Here is a 26,295-nt window from a genome sequence, read left to right on the forward strand (position 1 = left end):
AGGTGCAAAGTTCAACAGGAATCCTGTTGAACTGGTTGGTGCTGCAACTTAAACTTTTAGAAACCAAAAAAGAGGGTAGGTTTATCTGTTGAACCTGATTCCCTGCATTGGACGTAGTAAGTAAGCTCCAACAGCAGATACTTTTTTGAAAGCAATATGCAACAATGTTATTGGATCAGCATTCTTTGGTAGTAGTCACCCAACAGGTAGGCCTACTATATAGAAATGAGTTCATACTGACGTATTGCCATTGGTATTATACATTCTACGGTATTGTTATTGCGTCATAATTGCGGCTAGCTCCGCCTCCAGCCCAACCCATGTTGTCGTGAAGTATGCAGCTTCCTTCTCCCTGTGTTAATCTATCTGTTCTGTTCAAAGCAACAGCTGAGCTAGTTAGTTAAGATTAGCTTTATTTTGTTATTCAGCATAGGGTCTTCCTTTTTGCCACTGCTGTACTATTGGGGGAAGAGCTGCTTGTTAGCCAAGCTCTGATCTACAGAAACGATTTACGGTAAGCCTACTTATATGTAAATGCTCAATGTTGTCAATGACTGGTAAATTAAGTAGTTGTTAAACGGTTATTACTTAAAAAAAATGTGTTGTTGTTTTGAGAGTAAAACCACCTTTAGAGAGAGGTTTAGAGAGATGGTTTGTATTCTTGACCTTTTGAATTGTGTGTGGTCTATCATGCATTGAAATCAAAGGTGCTGTAGGTAAGATAAGAGATATAATTTGGGTTATATTTGTTAGAAATGCCATAGCCAGCCCATCTGTCAGCTTGGTGAGGTAAAAGCATTGTGAGAATATGTTTTGGTCAAATATCTGTTATTGACTATTTCGATTTTAGACCTGCTTATTTCAGACTAATCAGGGCATCTCTACCCTAATTGGTTGGGGAACTCCATCATACTTTTCAATCAAATGTATGTAAACACCACAATTAGAGCTCCACCAAATAAATGTGAAGACAGTACGGTACGAGGGCTTTGTTATAGATTGTTTACGTTCGAAACCCTCTCCATATAAATGAGCAGTGTTCCTACTGAGGAGCCATGGCGGTCTACAACGTCAAGGTGTCAACGGGGGACAGGGCATATGCAGGAACCTCAGACTACTTGTACATTACCCTGATTGGAGCCAAGGGAGAGAGCCAACGCACACTGCTGGACAACTGGGGGAAGGACTTGACAAGAGGAAAGGTAGGTGGTTGGTTCTAAGTATTTTTTAAAGATTTATTTTTGCATTTTATAGAGTGAGATCAGGGGCGGAGTGGGGCACTAATAGCCACCGGGAGAATCCTCCCCGGTCCGGCCCCACCCCCCTGCAACACCGTTTATTTATATATTTTTTCAGTAATAAAAAAAAAAATTGGTAAAAATGAATGATATAATTATAATTAAGAAATAAAAAATGGGTAAAATAGGTCACAGTTCTGCTCTGTGCGGAAGAGAATTGGCGCTCCGAGGCGCACTTCCTTACAAGACCAGTAACCATAGCAACGCCGGTAAACAAAAGCACTCCGGATGGCCGTAGTGGGGACTCTCTAAATCGACGCCACTTCGACCTGGGCGGGACTTTACGTCCTACGTCACTCGCTATGGGTTTGCATGTGTGCGCGTAGCCGTTTGTCTCAGGGATCTATTCTGTGCACGAACTCCCTTGCACTACAGATTACAAGCGTCAGTGTCGTACGCGATGGAGGGTGGGTGACATTCCTACAGTCTGTGATGATAGGCTATATTTCTACAAATGACTTACTATTACTAGCGATTAACATGACGAAACAACACGAACTAAGCTAACATTAGACAATAGCCATACCAGATAACGCCATACCAGCTAACCCTAACTATTTCTATTAAACTCTGAACCATTTTGCAACAGGCAACTGTGTGTTGGTGCGTCTTATTGCTTCCCACGTCTGCATCTTTCCCACTCCTGGCTAATAGTTTCAGCTTTTGTACTGTATATCAGAAATGATCACCCTGTACCACACTGCTGACTTGTTGATGTTTTGTGAGCACTCACGCATTTCTCTAGGTATCTTAAGTTTCCTACTGGAGTCATCAAAACTTTGGACTTTGTTATTGTAAGAAATATTGTGTTGCAAAAACACTTTGTGTCTTACCCTTAGCGTTACCCTAACCTTAACCCCAGTAACATTTCTTCATCATAAACTACAAGTTACGCAAAATGGCATGCAAACATCCAGTCCAATATGAAAGAAAAAAGCTATCTTCATTAAGGAATCTAACCCCTTATCCCCGCGTTAATGAGTTGTTCTCTGACCACTAACCCATCAGGTCTTAGTACATGCGATTCAAGAGTTAACCACTTGACAATCTTTAAACTTCGGGTTCCTAGAAATTGTAAAGACAGTGATGTGTGTACATTGTGCGAGTATCCGTCACTCGCGATGTGTGTGCAGTCCAAAATGAAAGAAAAAACCTTGCACCACTAGGGAATCGAACCCCCAATCATCAGTTGGTCGTTGGTATCTGTAAACAAAGAGATCGCATTTTGTTTAACTGCTAACTAACAAACGGGTTTCTGAACAAAGATTATGGAAATAAAAGACCACTTTTCCATCAGAAAAATCATCAGAACCGTTATTACCAACCCATTACACTAAAGCCAAAACCTTTCTCACATGCACACCCATCACGAGTGACGGCTATGCACACACATGCACACCCATAGCGAGTGACGTAGGACGTAAAGTCCCGCCCAGGTCGAAGTGGCGTCGATTTAGAGAGTCCCGGCCGTAGTGCTCCCCGCACTACAGCCATCCGGAGGCGCAGAGCTTTTGGCCGTGATATTATCTATAAAATTATATTATACTATTATATAATATAGAACGTTATAAGACGCTGTCACCTAGTGTGAGAGGAGAGTTGACGGAGTGACCTAGTTTCAAAGTTTATACCATTTATGCTCGGTAATACCGGTGTAACGTGTTGACACGACTAGACGACTACTACTACATGTTCCAAATCTGTTAACGTATTCTCCATCCATTAAAAGAGAAAGATCAGTTAAGTCATTAATTCGTCTGAAATATACCAGCCAGCACATACACATTTGACTAGCAGCTTGTGCTAGCTCCCGCCTAGCAATAACGTCAATGGTGGAGCTCTGGCTAATTCACCTGCACAACTCTTTAATGCCTGAATTCAGCACTTAGATGCATCCCCCTCCAGCATCCGCTTCTTCTTTATTCTGGCCTTTTCAGCCCCTCCTTTCTCTTTTCTCTTCTTGCCTTCCATGAGTGCCACAACAAGCAAAAGCAAGCAACCACGAACTTGCTCGCCTTCTCTGTCTGACGCGTCTTTAGGGCTATCCCCCTACATTTCCGAAAATGGACTTGACCTGCAAGCTCGTTTATTGGATAAACGCATTTCCCATTCCCAGGAGTCTTTGCTCCATTACGTCAATTCAAGAACAAACATATTAAAGTAAACTGTAGTTCGTATTATTTATTCATGGCCATGAAAGTTCTGTAACGCCTGAATAATGAAGAATTAAATGAAGTAAAAAAAATATATATAAAAAAAAAAACATGAATGAGACATAGAGAGTAAGCAAGTGGTATAAATATTGGTTGGATGTTCTTGAGACATAGGCCTATATTGTTTATTTCGGGGATTTTCACGGCGTCTTGGCGGGGAATAAATTATGCTCAGGGCCGGCTTGCAAACGCCTCGCGGCCGCTCACAACTGTGGGCCGGTCCAACTGACTTCGCAGGCCGCTACACAATTGTGGGCCGGTCCACCTGAACTCGCTGGCTGGCCGGCCGACCGGGAAATCTCCCGATCGGCCCGACGGCCACTCCGCCTCTGAGTGAGATAGAGAGGAAGGTATGGGAGATAGAGGGGAGGACATGCAGCAAATGACCACGGGCGGGACTCGAACCCGGGTCGCTGCGTTTAGGACTGAGCCTCTACGCCCCCGGTTCTAAGTACTTTTTTTTTTTCACGAAGTCCCTGTGCACAGCCTTTTGATCTCAGGTGCTGGTAATGTGCGGTCAACAATAGTAAATCAATTCAAAGAAGTGTAAAATCACCGCACACTGGTATAAGCTGATTTATTTTGTGAACAACACGTTTCGCTGTTGCTTCGTCAGGTTCACTCTTCCTCTACTCTTCAAGGTTCACTTTGTTTCGTCAAGAGTGAACCTGACGAAGCAACAGCGAAAGGCGTCATTCACAATATAAATCAGCTTATCAGCTTATACCAGTGTGCGGTGATTTCACACTTCTTTGATCTGATTTACTATTTTTTAAGAACCGTGCAGTTTTCGTTAGGGTTAAATCATTTTTTGGTGAAATTTGTTGAAATTCTCTTTACATCCTGACAGACAGCAATCAATACATAAAATGCTTTGTCAAAAATAGAAAACTTCTGACATCTGTAGAGGTCGCAGTCAGTTAATTCGTCCAATCAGTTAATTCGGCCTGAATGAATGGATGAGGCAGACCTGGAAGCTAGGGCTGGGACTTCCTTGGTTGACTTTCAAAATACCTTATTCTGGCTGGTTCTCTATATTGCCTACCATAGCTTTAGTGAACATCAATCATATCTATTTTACCTGCCCATCTCAGAGTTCATCAAACCTGTTGAGACGTGTGGTGTTTCCCCTCTTGTAGACTCGGAGCTACTCTGTGCAAAGCTCTCAGCCGGTGGGGGATCTTCTCCTACTCAAGGTGGAGATGGATCCCTTACTGCTTCTCCCAGAAGACCAGTGGTTCTGCTCCAAGATCGTGGTGACCACGCCGGAGGGAGACGTGGTTCTGTTCCCCTGTCACCAATGGGTGTCCCGTGGGGATGTGGTTGAGCTAAGAGGAGGGCCAGGTCAGGTTCCACAGAGGAAGATGTTGCAACATATTTGACTGTTCTTCATTGTCCTCCGATGAAAAAGTGTATTTTATTGCCTTAATTTCCAATCCATTATTAGTGCTTTAGTAATAAATTACATTTTATAAATATAATTGATTAATAATTGAATAATAAGAATTGCCTACTATTCTACTTCTTTTATAGCCTTAAAGCTTTTTGAAGAGACTCATCCCGTTCTACTCGAGCATCGTAGAAAAGAGTTGGAACTGAGAAAACAAGTGTACCAGTGAGTCACCATTTCACATTTTGTTGTAACTTGAAATTGCACACCTTATACAGTTGCAAAAAGTGTTTAAAGGTTATCCCGTGTTGTTCTTTATTATTATTTTTTCGTTGTTGCTGTTTCGTCCCTCAGGTATACAACGTTAGCAGAGGGCTTACCAAAGTTCAACAGTTTCAAAGAGATCACCGATATCCCAACATCCATCAGTGGTTCAACCCCCAAAAAAGAGAAAGTGTTTTCGTAAGTCTGTGACTAAACTTTAAATGCAAAATCTGGATTGTATAAATATTATTCAATTTCTTACCTGTTCAGTTCGATATATCCTGTGTTCCGAAAAGCCAGTAGAATTATCTTAAAATAATTTAGTTTCCCAATCTTTCATTGTATCTACCGCTAGTGCTACTGAACGCAAGCTAAAGCGACTAAATAACTCTACAAAGGACTGGAAAGACTTGGAGGACCTAAAATCAGTCTTTCGGTTCAGATCATCACCCTTGTATGGTAAAATTAGCTGCAATATTTACAATTGGACCTACAGAAACATTCTGTCTGTATTCTCTCACTATAAATCTACATGAGCACAAATACATGCATACGTTACATCTCATCTCAAGTTCACACAAAATGTACACAACCGATTGCAAGATTCAAGTGATCTGTGTGTTTCCAGAACACTCCATGGAGCACTGGAAGGACGATGACTTCTATGGTTTCCAGTTCCTCAACGGGGTGAACCCCAATGTGATCAGGTGCTGCTCCCAGCTCCCTGCTCACTTCCCAGTCACTGAGCAGATGGTGAAGCCTTTCCTCCAGGAGGGGAGCTCCCTGCACATGGAGATGGAGGTATTTTCTGCTCTCACTGCTTCCTTAGTATTGTCTACTAATGTATATGTCATGCACATCAAGCACAGTTCAAAACCGACACAATGAGTGTGAATCATCTAAATAAGTTAAATATTAAAATCTTTTGTTTTCATCCTATTTGCAAACTGGTTGCCTCGTTGGCCATCTTGTATCTCATCATATCTTCCCACCTGTCGTACAGAAAGGGAATATGTTCCTCTGTGACTACAAGACGTTGGACGGAATACCCTGCAGGGACTATAATGGGGAAAAGCTGACGGTGGCTGCTGGTCTCTGTTTGCTGTATAAGAACCCAAAGGATGAACTGAGGCCCATTGCAATACAGGTATTATTTTTGTCCATGGTTAACTGTGTCACACATTACAAAATGAAGTAGTCCTGGGGAATACTACTTTCTGTAAAGCCACAAGTAGACAAACGTTAGAGTCAATATTTCTTGTTTGTTGACCCCCCTGCCATATATTTTTGGAGGAAGGCCGTTCTCTGGTTCTTTAAATTATGCATTTTGCCTCTTTCACCAACCACCCATTGTCTCAGGTGTTGTCGTGTCATAGGCTGAAACATATTCGTGAGGCAATGTTACCCTCTAGTGGCCTATGAGGATAGTGGAACTTGACGTCGCTGAACGTAAAAAGAAATAAGCTATGCCAGTGAATGTTAGGCGAATGTTACCATAACAACATGTCGGAATTTGTAATATGATAATCGATATGATAATCTATATTGTCTTACTGAGGCTCAATAACCCTGAATTTAAGCATATGGAAATATAAACTATGGTATCTGACTGACTTTATTGACCTGCTTTTCCTTCCTCTGTGAAATTTCAACCGTCATACTTCGATCATTTAAAGGGCCTCTTTACTCATCGTAATTCATGTAGCCTATACTATAAATCTGCTTGTGTCCTTGTTTACGACCCAGCTTCAGCAACAACCCTCAGAGGAGAACCCCATCTTCCTGCCCAGTGACGGCGAGACAGACTGGCTGCTGGCCAAGCTGTTCATCAAAAACTCAGACAGCATCCAGCACCAGTCCGTCCATCATCTCCTGAACACGCATCTTGTGGTTCAAGGATTTGCCCTGGCCACACTGCGAAACCTACCGTCCATCCACCCCCTCTACAAAGTAGGTGCATATTTGCCGTACGCTCGTGTAGTGAACGGGCCGATTGGCTCGGCCTTCGGTGTTGCTGCTCGCAGCGTTCTTGAACAGCCCATCCGAAACACACCTCACACTCGACACGGCACTTCCTGGGAGCCCAGCAGGACAACTGCCAAGAGGGAGGTTGATCGGACGACCGGTTGTCGAGGAAAACCGATAGGACAGACATACATACATAAAGACTAATTATAGTTAGATCAAAAAAAGTGTGGCAGGACACTTCACTATTGAATGTATAAGGCCTACGATTCTGTTGGCGTGTATGACTCCATCTGCCTTAAGAAGACACAATAGGGTTGAAACATTGCTGTTCATTTTTTATTAATATGGGTGCTTAAGCAGTGCTGCGGACATTGCATTTCTGGCACTCATTATTACTATATTTGTCCTGCACCTGGCCAGAAGGTGGGATGTGCACACAGCAACTTTTGAGCATTGGCTTGTATGAGTCTTAATGTATTTACTGTGTTTACTGTTAACAAATTGATAATGTTGGTATTCCTTGTGCTTTTTACAGCTCCTCATTCCCCACTTCCGCAACACAATCCATGTCAACACGCTGGCACTCTCTGACATAAGGAGCGAGGATGGATTCTTTAACCAAGTAGGCCTTTAAACACTAAAACACGTTTTCCACCACCCAGAAATGGCAGTATCGGTGTGGGGGATCTAACCATCATAAACCTCTCCTCTGACTTCACTGAAATGTCTGATATTAATATAATTTGTTAAAATGACTTCCTTGACAATATAGTAGCCTACATGGATTATTTTGGAATCCATGTTTGTCGTTGAGTATGTGGACAAGAATGGCAGTAGGGGGTCAATTTTTTTTCCCTTGCCTTTCCTACATTGCTTTTGTTAATATTTGTGGCAGGGAATGCTCTTGGGCAAAATCAGCACAACCAAAGCATTTTGACAAACAAATGTTATAGTGGAGCCAGGAGAGATTGTGCTACAATGGATTGATTACACCTACATCTGTATGCTCCTTTAAAGCCATTCCCATGAAGCTAAACTGTTGTCCATTACTTGTTACTTGCTCGCGTAGAGTACCATAGGAATGGCGGGGTCTCTGAAGCTGATGGCACGCGCTCACGCGGAGACTACGTACAGCTCTCTCTTTCTGCCTGAGAACATCGCCGCACGAGGACTCCAGTCCGTGCCCAACTTCTACTACAGAGACGACGGACTGAAGCTCTGGCACATCGTCCAAAGGTCTTTGAAGAAGTCTTATGAAGCCATCATTACAAATCTCTGTGGATTTATTTGATATTGGTTTGTTTGTCAGGGACAATGCAGTAAACATTACGACAGGTTGAGAAACATGACAGATATGTGCTACATTTAGGGTTTCCGGCTAAGGTCAGACACTAACTTCTAACTTCCTCCTTACTATGTTGTGTTTTAGACCTTTATGACAAAGTCACACCTTTTAACAAAACAGCTACACCTACTGGTTAGTTAACATGGTGGTTCAAAAAAGCTTTTCTCTGTAGCCTTAAAAACCTGATCCTCAGTTTGAGCACATTCAGCAATTATGTGCCGCAGGAAATGTATGTAAAAAGAAGCATGACTATATACTTTGTTTTTCTCCTCAAGCTTTGCAAAGGAAATGGTGGACATCTATTATCCCTCCGACAACGACGTGAGCAGAGACTCTGAGCTGCAGGATTGGATCGACGACATCTATACCAACACTTTCTTAGAAAATGGCCGCTCAGGTAGCTTTTGGTGAATGTAGGCAAGTTGCAATCTCATACAATTATTAATAACACGTGAATAATTGGAATCCTGATCTGTCCAAAAGGAATTCCTCAGGAATTCCTCAAAGTGGAGGAACTGGCCAAGTTCGTCACCATGGTGATCTTCACAGCATCAGCAAAACATGCTGCAGTTCACAATGGACAGGTGTCTATTTTTCTAGGATTATTATTGATCCCAAAATTCATATACTTTAAATGTATTTGAATGTAAACTGTAAAGGTAGCTCTAAAAAAAATGACAAAGAAAACGACCATATAAGCATTGTCTCCCTATAGTTTGATTACATCGGCTGGATCCCAAATAACCCCATGATGCTGTGCAGACCTCCTCCGTCCACAAAGGGACGATCCAGCATGGAGACCCTTCTGGAGACTCTTCCCAATCAAGCGACCACCGCCAAACTATTGTCCCCCATTTGCAACGTCTGCCAGGAAGTTGAAGACTTGGTAAGCTTTTGAAACGTGCTGATAGTCTATCCTCCGTCTAACGGTCAAGGCTTTGTCTTACAGAAGTAATCAACTACGTTCATGGTTCTGCTTGCAGGTACCTCTGGGTTCCTACCCAGAGCGCTTCGGGGAGCCTTTGTCCAGGCTGAACCTTGCGGCGTTCCAGGGGGACCTGGCCTACCTCAGCGAAGAGATCACCAAGAGGAACTCAGAGCTCCTGCTTCCCTACGAGTACTTGAACCCGGCCCAGATCGAGAACAGTGTCGTCTCTTAAATGGGTCAGGGGTTAGGGGGGAAACCAAACTTGCACATGCTGATGGAGTAGAGAATGAGAGCCTGTTGGCTTCATTTAATTGCACAATCTTTGGCCTGTATATGTGTGTGTGTGTGTGTGTGTGTGTGTGTGTGTGTGTGTGTGTGTGTGTGTGTGTGTGTGTGTGTGTGTGTGTGTGTGTGTGTGTGTGTGTGTGTGTGTGTGTGTGTGTGTGTGTTTGTGTCTTTGTAACGGTGTGCAATGCGATTCTTTTATATCTCTTTTAAATAATAAATTAACAGAAATCTGCTTTGTTTTCAATTCAATGTATGTCCACTCAAAATCCCTTTTGTGGCACTAAAATGTATCAATATACAAAAGTATGTTAAACATACTGTAGCCAATTGAGACTGCAAATTATGACACTCGACTGGGTGGTAGGATAAGAGGAGGTGAATTTGGTAATAATTACTAAGTGCCACTTGATGGTGCTCTTACATAACGATCTGAATGGAAATGGATGCTGTGCATACTTTGAATGTACATAATACAAATATATTTGAAGGGAATATCTTTACAAAAATCAGTTACGTAGAAATTAGTTATTCTAGACGGAACAATTTTATCAGTCCTATTGGAGCGTTGTGTAGTTATTAGGAGAACCCTTTAGTTTGAGCTAAGTGTGCTATTGTAGTATTTAAAACATTCAACATTTTCAAAAAACATTCTACAATTATCAGCAGATTGTAAAGAAATAAGGTTTTTACGACATGTGTAAGATGTCTATGAATTGTGGTGCAGAGTAGTGAGCAGTTAGCCCAGCTGGCGCCCGACCGGTACCGGAATACCCCTTTGTACCTCAAGAGGGGAATGACGTTACTGCAGGGTCCAGTGACGTCCAGGCTGCCCTCAGTCCAATGTGAGCAGATTATTAAGTAGCGCTGCCAAGCAGGGGGCGTATTCTAGCCTCTTGTCAATCTTAGCAAAAATACACAAAAAATGGAAATTCTCGCACAAACTTGCAGTACCGGTTTTACACCGAATTCTGCGACCCACCGAAAAGTGTGACCGCAGGGGGCGGGTTTTTCCTTTCTTGATGCAAACGTTAATTCTAAACAGCATTTTACACAGTAGCCTATAATAGGAAATGCTCAAGGTAAATCAACTAATTATGACTTTTATGGGGAAAGAAGCAACGGTGATGATATATTTTATTTATGTTTTTGTCATATTGTACACCGTTTTTCCTACTTCATGCCTGTCTACTTCAAACTCGTGCTGCGTGTACATGTTGCAAAAAATGTGCAACAGCGCTCCCTCGGGTCACACTGTTCGGTGGGTCGCAGAATTCGGTGTAACACTGGATGACGTCAAGGAGAATAACTAGACGACGGCTTAAAACAGAATCAATGTAAACGGTACGCTTTATGCTTCATTCAGTGGGGCAAGGACAGTGCCTTGTTTCTTACATAAAGGGTGGTTACCACAACTTCTTGGTCATATGCTGCCCCTTATTCTGACTTTGACTTGAATTTGTTCGCCAAATCTTACACCATTCCCCTTTAAATCGTGTTCATCAAAAAAAAGACGGCATTTGTATGTCAAAAGATTGAAATAATGATAATGCCACTATAACAGGAAATTAATGCAGTATTCAGTAGATATTACTTATTAGCATCATCATCATTGTCTCCAGCATTGGAGCACACACATGGTGATATGGACATGTATAATGAACCAGCATAATCAAAAGAATGTGAAAAAATCGTCCACGTAGGCGGAGGCCTGATTCATATTAAGTTTCCACTAGTTGGTTGCGTCTTCAGAGCCATAGCGCTGTTCTCCATGGGAACTAAACTGCACTCATTAACCTCATATACGCATGATATTAGAATTGGAAGCATAAAGTTGTGCGCATGAAGTCCTACTCAATAATTTTCTCTTATATAAATACTATTGCCTCATGTAATTTGCATGTCCTCTTCCATTCTTTGCTCATCCCAGCTTTGCATGTCTGAATAGATGTAATGATTATGATTAGATTGTATGGTATGCATGGGTCCTACAGCATTTGCCATGCACACTAATTGGTATAATATGTATGTTATCTATGCATCCATGCCCTTCTGGTGCAATTTATTTTCGTATGGAACTGCAGAAATGCCATTGTAAATAAATCCTGCAGGGGGGAGTAAACGCCATTAAATGCGAATAAAATAATCACCCAAAATAACTCAAGAATAGGGTTTTAATCATTTCACTGTTTTTGTATCATGTTAGGAGTTAACTTAACGACTATAGTATTACTCCTACTATTCTTTAACCGATACAATATTTTTCTGAGTCTGTCATAATTCAATACTGCATCAACTCACAATTAACATCCCAGTGAAAAAAAAGATCTACACTTTCCCACCAAGGCTTTCTGGGTTCTGGCATGTGCTCTGCTATGTTGACATAACACATATAACCTAAAGATTGATGGTGGAAATATTTTGCTTGCATCATGTCCCCCCACTGTCTTCAAGGTTGTGTACATTCCACTGCATTTGTATTTCTTCCAAGTCGTTGAGTTGTTGGGAGATCACACACAAGCAATATAGGGGTCAAGAAGATGTCGAGGGTTCTACCACTGTCTTTTTTAGTTAAGCCTGACTCACCTGACTTAAGTGAGACATATTTGTGTTTGGCATAAGGCATTCTGATGCAAGATGTCATGTCATTAATATTGCTGACATTACTATTTTCTTATCCTGTTTCTAAATTAACCATACTTGGTCTTCATCATGACATAAGGAGTGAGGGGGACGAATACAAATAAGGAGAGTGCTGATCGTGTCGTGTTCATGAACCTTCATGTTTTCATTCTGCTTTGACAAGGAGGCAATGAGGAAAAACAGCTGGTAGTATTTTGTCAATATCCCCCCTCCCCATCAGACACACCCCCACCCCCCCTTTTGCTTTTTCGTAGTAAACCTTCCCACCATAATAAATGACTCCTGAATCTACGAGAGCGATCACTCAGAGAACACAAGAACGGAGTCCAGCATTTTAGCGCCCAAAAAAGAGCAGCTATATACGTCTGGCCCCTCACACCCTCGTTCAGACCGTCTTTGTTTTGCACATGGAGGCGTCGGCTCCGACGGACGATGGAACTGAAGGGATAGGCCTACAAATAAATAAACAATTGTGGCAGATGCTGCAGCAACGTCGTTCCACCGCACCTAGCGACACCGTGGCGGTCGTGTTATCGAGACGCAACACGGACACGACCCCGATGCACGAAGGAGAGGAGGAGAGAGGACATGCGTCCTGACATAGGGAAGCAGGACAGAGAGTTGAAGGGAGCAGGAGATCAGAGTCTCTGCTGCAGCAAGGGGCTCCCACTGCGCTGAGCACCCGTCTGCGTGACTGGTCTGTGCCTGAAAAGAGCGAGAGAGAGAGCGAGAGAGAGAGCGAGAGAGAGAGAGAGAGAGGATGGACGGGGGAGGGGAGGCTCCTCGCTACAGTGAAACCTGACTGGATGACTAGCAGCAGCCGACCTCGGCATCACCAGCCCTATAGCCTCCTCGTGTTCTCCTGTTTTTTCTGTGCTAAGCAGTGTTGGTGGTGGCGGCTGTTGCCAGGAGCTTCTTCCCACAGAGACGCATCCACGCGCGCATCCAGCAACACTGCTCAGCACTGACAGACAGACAGACAGACAGACAGACAGACAGACAGACAGACAGACAGACAGACAGACAGACAGACAGACAGACAGACAGACAGACAGACAGACAGACAGACAGACAGACAGAAACAGACAGAAACAGACAGAAACAGACAGAAACAGACAGGGTGGACGCACGCACACAGCGGTGGCCTCGAAGGTTGAGGTGGATAAGATACTGGGGAGGAGGTTGGGTGGGAGGGGGGGCGGGGGGACACAGAGGGGGAGGCGGTAAACCGGGGACGAGCGGAGCGGAGACGGCTGGTGGTCGTCTAGTGCGGGAGGAGTAGAGCTGGCGCCGCGGCGACCGCAGTAGCAGTGATAGTAGCAGCAGCAGCAGCGGCAGAGCGGCAGCAGAAGCGGCACCATGGCGCAAGCCGCCAAGCAGCTCCGTAAGAACAAGGACATAGCCGAGGCGGCGGCGGCGGAGCTGCGAGAGAAGGAGGAGGAGAAGACCAAGAAGAGGAATAAATCCCGAGACCGCAGGCGCAAGGTATGGCTGAGGGGGGGACGGGGAGGGAGACGGTGTTTCTTTCATCATTAGTGGCAGGCTCTGTCTATAGATGCATCCTTCTACCCTTCTGAACACACACACACACACACACACACACACACACACACACACACACACACACACACACACACACACACACACACACACACACACACACACACACACACACACACACACACAACAAACGCGCGCACACGACACACACACACACACAAACCATTACCCCCCCTCCCATATCTCGCTCCGTTTTGACAGCCTTCCCTCATGGGTTTCACGAGATTTGCTTGCGATCCAATTAGACCTGTGCTTCATTCGGTGTGTGTTTGGTGTGTGCGTGTGTGTGTTTGTGTGTCAGTAAGATGCTATACGTGGTACAGGTTCTGTGTTCCCCCACAATCAGTCATTGGGCTGCAGGCAGAGAGGGAGGGGGGAGGGCGGGGGTATTGGAGGAAGGCCACTGATGACGACACAGGCGGTGCCGGTGCCAACGTGAGGGGGGGGGGGGGGCGGGGGGGGGGGGGGGGGGGGGCGACTGGGACAAAGATGTCGTCTTCAGAAACTGGTTTATTTTTCCATTAATTTCCAATGAGGTGGTGTGTTGTTCCCACATCTGCAGTGTGCTTAGCATGCTCTCTCTTTGTCTCTCGCTCTCTCGTTCTTTCTCTTTCTTTCTTTTACACACACACACACACACACACACACACACACACACACACACACACACACACACACACACACACACACACACACACACACACACACACACACACACACACACACACACACACACACAAACACACCCTCTCTCTCTCTCTCTCTCTCTCTCTTCCCCTCTGTTACACTCTCTCTCTATCTCCCCCCCCCTTTCCCAGGCTTTTCAGTTGCATGATAGCTTCCCTTGGATGGTGGATTCGGTCATGAATTAAGACCCATGAAGGAGCAGGGTGGAGGTGTGGAGGGGTGGAGGTGTGGAGGGGTGGAGGTGTTAGCGGGGGGACACAAGGCAGGAGGCATCCTGAGACGGCGTGTCATCCCCAAGACAGCGCTGTGAGACGCTTCAAGAGGTGCTCAGTATAGTCCCCGGTGTGTGTCTCTGTGTGTGTGTGTGTGTGTGTGTGTGTGTGTGTGTGTGTGTGTGTGTGTGTGTGTGTGTGTGCGTGTGTGTGTGCGTGTGTGTGTGTGTGTGTGTGTGTGTGTGTGTGTGTGTGTGCTGTCGCATTCAGCAGTCGTGCGTTAAAAAAAACACACGCATGTGCAAATAACCCATTGCGTTGTTATTATTACGCACGGTTTAATTCAAATCACCACGCCGCAAAACACGCTCGCCCTCCCTCCCCCGAAGAGCAGCGGACGCCACGGTGGCTTCCCGAGTGACAGACGCCGCTCTGCCGAGCAGTGTGTTACCGTGGCAATGTGATCGAGTCCAGATTCAATCCGTGCACCAGCGCCCTTTCACCCCCTCGCTATCGTTTGGTCGATGGCGTGATGACTTAAGACTAGGAAGAGCACGTCGTTGACGTGGGGCGTGCCAGCCGACGGCATACCCCGCGGCCCTCGTGTTGTATTATAGATCTGTGCAGTACAGCAGCACCATGCATCATGCATACCTGATCAGGTGAGGGCGTTGGCGGAGTGTTTGAGTTACACTTTGCTACATGAGTCTGCTTGGAGGGGAGGCTGGTGCATGTTTGAGTGTGTGTGTGTGTGTGTGTGTGTGTGTGTGTGTGTGTGTGTGTGTGTGTGTGTGTGTGTGTGTGTGTGTGTGTGTGTGTGTGTGTGTGTGTGTGTGTGGGGGTGGGGGTGGGGGGGGGGCATATTGTGTTATGTAGAGAATTACATCCTACATTTATTTGAACAATGTTAACAGTAACAGTTATACCAAAACAATGGTAACACTTGACAAGAGTGCCGTGTTTCTTTGTCATTTTACACAAGTACTGCAGGATATGCAATGTAGCAGCATGTAACTGCACATACTTGTGTGCACCAGCGTGTAATTACAGTGTGGTAAGTGTTAGGGGTTAAGGTAAGGATTAGGCAACAGAGTGAGCTCCACACTAGGGTTCGGTTAAGGCTCCTCTTCCATCACATTTAAACACATTATGCTGTCACAGGTTGTTGCATTGCCTAATACATTTGTAATTCGACCAAGACTGCAACTCAATGTAAAGTATTACCCGATTTTTCAATATCATACTTAAAACCATGCAACAGAATTAGCTCCATGCATTTTGAATCTTCGGCTTCTTTCTTCATTGTCCCAAAAAAAGAAACTATTACCGTTCCAAAATGGTTTATCTTAGCAGATAGCTAAGTCCAAGCAAAATGAAGTGTTCTTCGCCACCGTTTAACGATGTGCAATTAATTGCTGAACATCATGAAGTCATTAAAGTTCCATCCAACTACTGGTAATAAGTGATACTTAAGTGATCCTCTGATACTTCATCGGTGAAGCCAGATGGGAGAGCTAATAGCATTGCTATTATGGCGCATTTCCGCCAGAGGGTGCGGTTCGGTACGGTTCGCCTCAGTCCGGTAGGGAGGATGCGGTATAGCCCAGCCCAGTTCCGAGGTCGCGTTTCCGCCGCCGACAGTACCCTTGTGGTAGGCCGGATGTCGATCGCCGCGGCAGCTACAGAAACATCGTGACATCATAGCAGCGCGACACAGTGTAGCCTGCTCACTAAAAACAGCTCCCTCTGCACGTCCTCCTCCCCAAGAATGCAGAGGAACGTCTCCATCTCCTTGTTCGCCCAAGTTAAAGTTTTGTGCGACATGTCCATTGTCCAGAATAGAAATGGACTGTTTGTTTGTTTTTATCCCCATGTCGCCCGGAAGTGACGATTCTGTCGACCAATCAACGGAGGGTGTGTGTAGCTCGAACTTGCCGGCACCCTTTCAGGCGTCTCAGTACCCCAACGGAGGAGTACTGCGAGACGAGTGTGAGACGAGTACGGCTCCGTACGGCTTTGTGGTGGGCCGGATGTCGATCGCCGCGGCAGCTACATGTGGAAACACGATCCATGCCGCACCTTTGCGAACCGAACCGAACCGCACCTAACAGTTGAAACGCGCCATTAAACAAAGCTAACACAATGGAGACCCTTTGGACAGAGGATCTACACATTGGGCTCTGCTCAACGCAATGAATGCATCGTGTTCAGTCGACTCACAGCAGACTCCGTTCCATTATTTTTTAATGTGTGGTAATAGTGGGTGCTCCTCAGCCAATCGCATCTTAGTATTCTCTCAGTGGCCATTATGCAAACATTAGTATAATGTAGATGTAATGAAACAGAGGGGGTGACGAACACAGAGGAGAAAATGTGATGTAAGACCCGTCCCAAAAAACGCATTGACTCGCCAATGAAATCATTCTTTATGAGTGTGTGTGTGAGGTGTTGTGTTTCGAGCATAACGAGATCCACCTGACACCATGACATGAATCGACGGAGTTAATAGAAAAGTTAAAGTCTCATCAAAATGGTCTTGCTTCAGAGTTGAAGTGGTGCACAGGGGTGCCTGAGACGATGCTTTCTGCAAGATGGAGAGATTACCCGTATAACAACTGTCAGGGGCCAACTGCTAAATCACTGACTTACACACGCACCCTCACGGACGCACACATATGCACACGCACGTACACGCACACACGCACGCACAGACGCACGCACACACATACGCACGCACACATATGCACACGTACACACAGGCACGTGCGCACACACACGCCACACACACGCAAGCACAAATGCAGGCACGAACACAGGCACACATACAGACACGCATGCACATACACACACGCACACGTGCACACATATACCCACATACAGTGATGCATGGGAGTGCGTGATTTGAGGAGACAACGACAGAGAGAGCAAGCGAGAGAGCGAGAGCCGAGTGTAAGGAAATTGAGTGGGAGGAATAGATTGCAATTAAAGATGACCAGGCAGGAATAGAACTGGTGTGTGTTTGTGTGTCTACAAATCCAATCACGAAACGCCAAAGTACCGAAACGGGGTACTGAAATGGAATTTGTTATTGGCCCGGTGGGTGCTGCTCACCTGGGTACCAGTGCAATAGTTCCTGGTTTCTATACCCAATAAAGTAGTCCCAGTTTGGGGCGGCTAGATGAACACAGATGAATGGATGGTGAATAGGGCCACGTTGACGTGAGGCTGGATTCCAGTGCACAGGAGAAACCTCGTGCCCTATGATCGTTAAATAGTTCCCTCGACCGAGGGAATCTAATTTGGCTGCTGAGAATCGGTCATACTCAACTGTCTCCGTTTGGACCAAGGTCATCGACCATAGTGTCGGCACGGAATCGTGTTATTCTTCCTGGAAAGACACTCCCCTCTAATGGAGTTAAATAATTCAGAAAGATGAAGAAGACTGCAAAGAAATGTCACAGTGTGATAAGTGAGCGTCTCTGAACACCGTGTGTGTGGGCCTGTATGCGTGTGTGTGTGTGTGCGTGTGTCGTGGAACTTGCAATACTCTCTCACGTCATTGTTACAAACACACAACCACCAGAGATGCAGACAGGGCTTATAGATGGCTGGATAAAAGGGATACATATTTACATATACATTTACACATGTATGGATTTGTTTCAACCACAATGCAAAACAGCACTTCCTAGAGGCTTGCACTTTATAAGATAGATGGAGGGACAAGCTAATGGATATGACCATTAGCGTGAGGGTATGGAAACGATCTGTGTGTGTGTGTGTGTGTGTGTGTGTGTGTGTGTGTGTGTGTGTGTGTGTGTGTGTGTGTGTGTGTGTGTGTGTGTGTGTGTGTGTGTGTGTGTGTGTGTGTGTGTGTGTGTGTGTGTGTGTATGTGTGTTTGGGGGGGGGGGGGGGGGGGGGGTCAGAGAATGTCCCGAGGAGGTACTGATGATGCCTCGGCTGCAGTGGAAGACCTGGTTTCTTTGTGTTGACTGAATGAAGGTGGTCCACATTGAGGCTGCAAAGACTGGCCATTCATTGAGCATGTTTTGATCACTGGAATCTTTTGATTTATAATGGTTAGCCCTGAACGGAGTTAGCCTCCGCTGCATCTGCCCATGCTTTTTTCCCCTCTGAATAATCAAAACAGTGTGTGTGTGTATCGACTGAGCATATACTCCTGCATGTAGCATTTGCCAGCTCTGTGTTAACATCTGGCAACCACCAGCTGCATCACCCATTAAGGTACCCCTTGTTGCAGAGACCAGCAGACTTCTGCTGAGAGTAAATGTGTTGCCCTAGATTCAATCTAAACGATGATGTGAAAAGAATACGCTGCTCCGATGTGTGTGTGTGTGTGTGTGTGTGTGTGTGTGTGTGTGTGTGTGTGTGTGTGTGTGTGTGTGTGTGCGTGCGTGCGTGCGTGCGTGCGTGCGTGCGTGCGTGCGTGCGTGCGTGCGTGCGTGCGTGCGTGCGTGCGTGCGTGTGTGTGTGTGTGTGTGTATGCGTGCGTGTGTGTGTGTGCTTTCGGGCACGCGTGCAAGCAAGGAAAATGTGCTGTGTTTCTATGTGAGAGAGGGCCATCAAGACAAATGTCCTAGATTCCTGGGGACCTACGCGTCTGTTTGCTTGGCTTGTGTACGGATGTGTATTGTTTGCTTATTGCAATTACTGCATGGATGTCTTTCTAAGGTAACAAAAGGCTGTTTTCTGATCACTATGAGATCAGCAAATATAAATCCTTGCATGTTGTTGTTTTTGTTACATTTAAAACTTTTCAATGTTTATTAATTCCTCAGGCTGAAACATTCTGTGAATCACCGAAACCATTCTCTCCGTTATTTCTTCATGGTATCGAAGCGTATGGCAATGTATAAGGTAGACCTCTCAGAACCCAGACTAATGATCAGCAAGAGAGCACGAGCTCATAGCTGTAAATCCGTCAGGGAGGAAGAGAGGAGGAGAGGAGAAGGATAGGAGGAGGAGAGGGAGAGGAGTGGAGGAGGAGGAGAATAGGAGGAAAGGAAGAGGAGGGGATGGAGGAGGAGAGGAAGAGGAGAGGAAGAGGAGGGGCTGGAGGAATGGAGGGGAAAGGAGAGGCGTAGGAGGAGGAGAGGAGGAGGAGGATATAGAGGGGAGGAGGAGGGGAGGAGGAGAAGGAGGAGATGGACAATGGGCCAAGGTCGAGCTGAGAGGTGTAAGCTCCACTCCCAGTCCGGTACTGATCAGCCACAGGCTATATTTACCTGCCTGCATTGGGTTACGCGCACTGTATATACCAACCATCTGCCCACACCGTATAAACACAAACACACACACACACACACACACACACACACACACACACACACACACACACACACACACACACACACACACACACACACGCACACAAACACACACACACACACACACACACACACACACACACACACACACACACACACACACACACACACACACACACACACACACTCACACTGAAACACACACACACACTCCAGCACGCTACCTGAGCACAGCCTGCACCCATGATGTAGGTGATGCTGCACACGCCCAACACCGCTTCTGGAACAGAAGCTTCAGATTTCCGTCTCTCTTTCTCTCCCCCTCTCTCGATTTTTCTTCCCGATTTCTCCCCCTCTCGCTCTCTCTCGCTCTCTCTGTCTTTCTCTCTTCCTCTTGATTTCTCCCTCTGTCTCTCTTCCCTCCAATCTCTCTCTCTCTCTCTCTCTCTCTCTCTCTCTCTCTCTCTCTCTCTCTCTCTCTCTCTCTCTCTCTCCCTCTCTCTCTCTCCCTCTCTCTCTCTCTCCCCTATAGGTCTCCCTCCCTCTCTGTTGATGGTGAAGTGCCTCCACGCCCTTGCGTTATGTTTCATGTCACACACACACAGGATGTGTGTGTGCGAGCGTTAATGCCTTTTTCTCCATCAGCGTCTCAGTCTTTCATGGCAGCGTGAAAGATGGCGGGTGGCGTGTCATGACATGAACCCCCCGCCCCGTCCCCCCAGTATGAAATATGACATAAAGGTCAAGCGGAGGGGCGGGGGTTAACCCACAGATTGGATCAATTTGAATTCCCCCATCAGCAGCGGAGTGTCGTGTTGTGCTTAGCCGCGATGGATCCCTCCTCTCTGTGACCGATGTGCAGCAGACCGTCCGGGTCATTTACAAATCAAAGGGGCAGAAATTGAATGGATACAAAACTACAATGAGACAGAATTTATGCCAGATCAATATACTCATTGAGGTGCTTGATCTATAGTGTATAATAACAGTATCCAGGCCACAGGGTATTTTTGAGTGACTGTTTCATTCAACGATCATAAAAAACTCCCGAATCAAGATGACAATATTGTAAAATCAAACAAATCCAAATTATTATTTAAAGTAATCTGGATTATATGTTTGGATGAGACCATCCGTGGCTAGCTAAAGATGCTCCTCCATCTCACGGCTACGGCGCTAATTCAGTCGTAGTTTTCTCTTGGGAGGGTGTGTAAACCGAGGAGTGGTTGTCTCCACCTGAAGAGCTGGAGCACATAAGCTCTACCCTCAGCAGCAGAGGAGTGCCATGGGTCATCACTGAAGCTCGGCTCCTTGACCCACATTCCAAGCACCGCGAAAGGTTGACCAGCGAAATGGGCCATGTACCGAAACTAAGGTGATCGTCCTGGACAGGATAAAGGGATGCTATGGATATTAGTGAATGTATATAAATATAACATAGGTTGGAGAGTGCTTGGAGAGGCATGTGTGTTCAATACTAGTACCCAGGCTGATTCTAAAAGCCCTTGTTTTCCTACCAGACATCATGTTGATGTGATGCTCTGATGACGACTCCATTAGGAAGCTGTCCCTTTGCGACATCACAAGTGGGAGTGTCCACTCAGTCGTGTTACAGACAGACCAACTCGGGCTTACCCGTTGATACAGGCAACCAATCAACTCCTTCCAGGCAATGTTCACGTCACCATTGTGATGTCACAAACAGGGTTGATCTCAGATGGTTCATAACAGCTCATCAGCGTGACTCCTGGGGGTTAAATAGTGGCGCTTTAACCTAAGTAATGCTCCCCCTACCTGGATTGATGGACTACAGATGGACGATAGACGAGCTACAATACCTTACTGTTCCCTAAGTGTATGCCTCCCTCTGCTACTGATCAATACAACTGATAAACAAAACTGATAAGAAATTAAGTTTCGGATGAAGATGTAATATGCTTGGGGTGTGTTGACAGCGATAACTCACAGACAGATAGAGCGACACACTCCCAACTTCAGTAACACTGCCAAAGCTAATTATATCACTGGGCTAAAGAAGAGGGTCTATGCTAGCATGGTCTGCCAGTAGAGACCAGATGGAGAGAACAAATACCCCATACTGGAAGTCACGTTGATGCCTTATTATTACTAATATTGTTTTTTCAATAGCATGTCAGCTAGTTTTCCAAATCATGATCAATCTGTAAGTAATTAGCTGTAGCTGAACAAGCCTGCAAGATATTGTCCCCTTTGACAAAGAAACACATTGTTTTACATTGTGACACAGAGCGTGAGCAGGGGATGAGGTATGGTGTGCGGGGTGATGAGGGGGCCTGGGACAGACATGAACTACGGCAGGGTTGGGGATGCCAGGGGTCAAGACCGCTGACTCCCAGGAACCGGACAAAACGCACGTCGTCCTGAAACGGATGGTTCTGGACCAGTCGATTGTTATAGTTCAGGGGGGCTGTAAATAGTTCAGGGGGAAGGTCACTCCACACAGAGAGAAGACTGGCTTCGTACACGTGTTGGGGGGAAAATCGGTGGTCTGTGATATCCACACCGTTTCTGTGGGGAAATCGCAGTGTTCAATGCAATCGTTTGTTCCAATTCGAACAAATTACATCAATCCTGGACCAAGGACTTAAAATGTCAAAGCTCCCAATCTTTTTGTTGCAGAAATTGAGTAAATGTTGCACACGTTGTTCACAACAAAAGTGAACCAGTCCCATTGTGACGGTTCCCCTTTAAGGCAGACAGAAATAGACAAACACATCAGTTTCTTCCCTTGGAAACGCCTTGACCACTAGCATAGATAGATACAACTGTATTTATCCTCCGTAGGTGAAATTAGTTAATAATACCAAACTAATAATGGTGCATTATTAAGTATGATTATATAAGCTCTGAGGCCAATACAATCTTAACAATGATGCTTAGTGATAAGAGTAATTAAAATAGCTCCTAAGTCGCTACAATATTAACAAAGATACTTAAAGATAAGAGTATTATATTAGTTAAAGGAAAGAAGAGGTAAGACCCCAAAAACATGAGAAAATAAACTTTAGCCTACTCCCTTTTGAACGCTGGAAACTATTAACGAGATATCGCCGTCAACAAGCTTCAACCACAGTCAAACATTCATACTGGGAACGGTAAAGCTTGGTAATCAATCCACAGACTTTCTTCACCAGATAACATTCCAAAGACCGCAATTAACCTCCCAGGGCCCTCTGATCCAACACAATGTCTCCACGGTGTGTCCCCGTCACCAGAGGAAGAGCTGTTGGCTCGGCACTAGGGGGGGGGGGGTGGGGGAACGGGGAGAAGGGAAACGCACACACAGAGCTCGCTGTTTGATCGTTACGTAACGGAGACGGAGCTTCTTCTGGGTTCCCTATGGATCATGTGACCCGCCGACGCCTGCTAAATACGCTCAAGAACAACTGCCCTTGGGCACCCCATCCCTACCCATGCACCCACCCCCACTCCCACCCGTCTCATGTATGTCCCCCCCAGGGGTACCATGTTTGATCTGTCATCTTATGGAGCTCCTTTTGGGATCGTTATAGCGGTGGCGTCGTGTTCTTCTCCCGGTTCCGATGTTCCTCTGATTAATTTGAGTCGTGTTCGTATATTATGAATATATTTACATTGTAAAGCAATATGTGTATGATGTGTGTGTATGTGAATGAGAGTGATTATGCACCTGTGTGTTTATGTGTTTGTCAAAATGAGTTATCACCTCTACACACAACACACTCATGCATATACCTATGAGACGCATGCCACATATACGCATGCACATGCCACACAAATGCACATGCACTTACCACACACACATGCACATACCACACAAATGCACATACCACATGCACATCCCACCCACATGCACATACACACATGCACATACCACACCCTTGCACACTCATGCACATACACACAAGTACATAAAAATCATCTAGCCGTAGCACTATCACAAAACACTTGAACCTTTTTATTCACATGGCAATCCTGCCTTCCTCACGCCTCCATCTCTACCTGCTGCCAAACAAACACCTAATCAATACACTCATGACCCTGGTGAACTGGCCTGGTATGTGTGAGTGTGTGCATGTGTGTGCGTGTGTGCGTGTGTGCGTGTGTGTGTGTGTGTGTGAACTCGGCTATGGCGGAGCAGATGACGATAAGTGGCATGACGAGGGAGACGGCGCGAGCGGAGATCTAAATTAGCAGCTAACCTAAAATTAGCGCCCGTCGCCTCGCGCATCTTCAGCCGTGGCAGCGGCCATCGCATCCTCCTCCCCCTTCTCCTCTCCTCCCGTCTCCCCCTGTCCCATCTCCTCCCCTCCCCTCTGCTCCCTCTCCCATCTCCTCCCCTCCCATTCCCTCCTCTCCTGTCTAGTTCCTTTCTATCTCCTCCTCTCCTATCTCCTCCTCTCCCCTCTCCTCCTCTCCCCTCTCCTCCTCTTCTGTCTCCTCCCCTCCTATTTCCTCCGCTCTCATCTCCTCCTCTTCCGTCTCCTCCTCTCCCTTCTCCTCCTCTCTCATCTCCTCCCCTCCTTTCTCCTCCTCTATCTCCTCCACCTCCCCACCCAGTATCCGTGTCACTGTCTGCTGGGGGAGGGGGCTGCGGAGGGAAGGGCGGTGTGTGAAGTGTGTCACGGCAGAACGTAAACACAGGGGTAACAGATGGCGACCACCCCTAGACCTAGGCTGCGTACATTCTGTGGTTTTCACCGTGCAGCTCCCCTCCGCGCCCCCGACGTCCACGCAGCGCCGGAGCGGTGACTTGGAAAATGTTCTCATGAATACTTGATGGCTGACTCCATTTTAAGGTGGAGGATATGGAAGTGGAGGGGAGCGAGCGCTTTGCTCCCCTGCCATGAGACCCTTTTCACTGAGGGCCCTTGGATCAGTTCCAGGTCCTGCTATGTGTCCATCTCTCGGCCTCTCCTCTCTCTCTCTCTCTCTCTCTCTCTCTCTCTCTCTCTCTCTCTCTCTCTCTCTCTCTCTCTCTCTCGTTTCCTCTTTGCTCTTGGGGACCAATGGCATTTACTGGTGAGGTGTATGTGTGGGTGTGTTAACTTGTAGGGTGTGTGTTTGAGTGTGTGTGTGTGTGTGTGTGTGTGTGTGTGTGTGTGTGTGTGTGTGTGTGTGTGTGTGTGTGTGTGTGTGTGTGTGTGTGTGTGTTTGAGTGTGTGTGTGTGTGTGTGTGTGTGTGTGTGTGTGTGTGTGTGTGTGTGTGTGTGTGTGTGTGGTAGTTAACTGGTAGGGAATGTGTTATTGTGTGTTAAAAGGTAACGCGTATGTGTGTGTGTGTGTTTCTGGCTCATTAACTGCCAAGGATACCCTCCTCCTACTCCCCCCACCTCTTCCTCTCTCCTCCTCTCTCATCCATCCATCTTTAATCCTCCTTTCCCCTGACCACAATTGATGTAATTGGCCAAGTGTGTGTGTGTGTGTGTGTGTATGTGTGTGTGTGTGTGTGTGTGTGTGTGCGTGTGTGTGTGTGTGTGTGTGTGTGTGTGTGTGTGTGTGTGTGTACGTGTGTGTGTGTGTGTGTAGGGGAGTGTCCGTGTGTGTGTATGTGTGTCTGTGTGTGTGTGGGGGCGTGTGTGTGGTTGTGTGCATGCCTTTGTGTGTGTGTGTGTGTGTGTGTGTGTGTGTGTGTGTGTGTGTGTGTGTGTGTGTGTGTGTGTGTGTGTGTGTGTGTGTGTGTGTGTGTGTGTGTGTGTCTGTATGTGTGTGTGTGGCGGTGTGTAATTGCACTTGTGTGTTTGTAAATCCGTCTAACTACAGGGAAATGAGTTCTTCATCCACCACAGCTAATTGAAGACAGTAGCGGCTGCACTGCACAGTAAATCGATGCTGCAGGCCATGGTCATTGAGATTGGGACAAGGGAGTTCAGGTTATTATAGTGCATTCATTTATGCCAAATGTATTACATGGCTTTGTTGAATACTTGATTCTGATTGGTCTATTACGGCATTCTACGGTCTGTTATTTCTGTATAGCAGACCGCTGCTACGAGGAACAGGCCCTTGCTATGGAAGCAGTTACAACTGTAGAATTGAACAGACTATTTTTGTCTAAAATAAGATCATTTATTTTTATCAATAAATCAATTAATAAGTCATGTAATAAGTGGGATAATGTACACCAAGCCAGTAATTATCACATTATAATCATAGTAATTTTCAGGATTTTTACTTTGGGACAATGACTATCAT

General features: G+C 45.9%; 2 protein-coding genes across 3 annotated transcripts in view; both read left to right on the top strand.

Annotated features, from left to right (window-relative positions):
- Window positions 1–313: 313 nt before the first annotated feature.
- LOC132455975 (hydroperoxide isomerase ALOXE3-like) lies at window positions 314–9,943 on the top strand. Of its 2 annotated transcripts, none has more exons than XM_060050096.1 (15): window positions 314–514; window positions 1,038–1,202; window positions 4,708–4,855; window positions 5,045–5,126; window positions 5,256–5,363; window positions 5,521–5,624; window positions 5,794–5,966; window positions 6,169–6,312; window positions 6,912–7,115; window positions 7,669–7,755; window positions 8,203–8,369; window positions 8,754–8,875; window positions 8,962–9,062; window positions 9,194–9,364; window positions 9,462–9,943. In XM_060050096.1, the coding sequence occupies exons 2-15, from the start codon at window positions 1,056–1,058 to the stop codon at window positions 9,636–9,638; spliced, it is 1,935 nt and encodes a 644-aa protein (XP_059906079.1). In that variant the 5' UTR covers window positions 314–514; window positions 1,038–1,055; the 3' UTR covers window positions 9,639–9,943. The 2 variants fall into 2 exon arrangements, with proteins under 2 accessions (XP_059906079.1, XP_059906078.1); XM_060050095.1 differs by having other exon boundaries at window positions 316–514; window positions 4,651–4,855.
- Window positions 9,944–13,531: 3,588 nt separating this feature from the next.
- Window positions 13,532–26,295, top strand: part of LOC132454856 (ankyrin-1-like) — a 75,355-nt gene continuing 62,591 nt past the window's right edge. Inside the window, 1 exon segment of the mRNA XM_060048406.1 lies at window positions 13,532–13,819. Within this exon segment, the coding sequence (XP_059904389.1) occupies window positions 13,694–13,819 (126 nt within the window). The 5' untranslated portion in view covers window positions 13,532–13,693.

Source organism: Gadus macrocephalus, chromosome 4 (genome assembly GCF_031168955.1).
Source record: "Gadus macrocephalus chromosome 4, ASM3116895v1".
Lineage (NCBI taxonomy): Eukaryota > Metazoa > Chordata > Actinopteri > Gadiformes > Gadidae > Gadus > Gadus macrocephalus.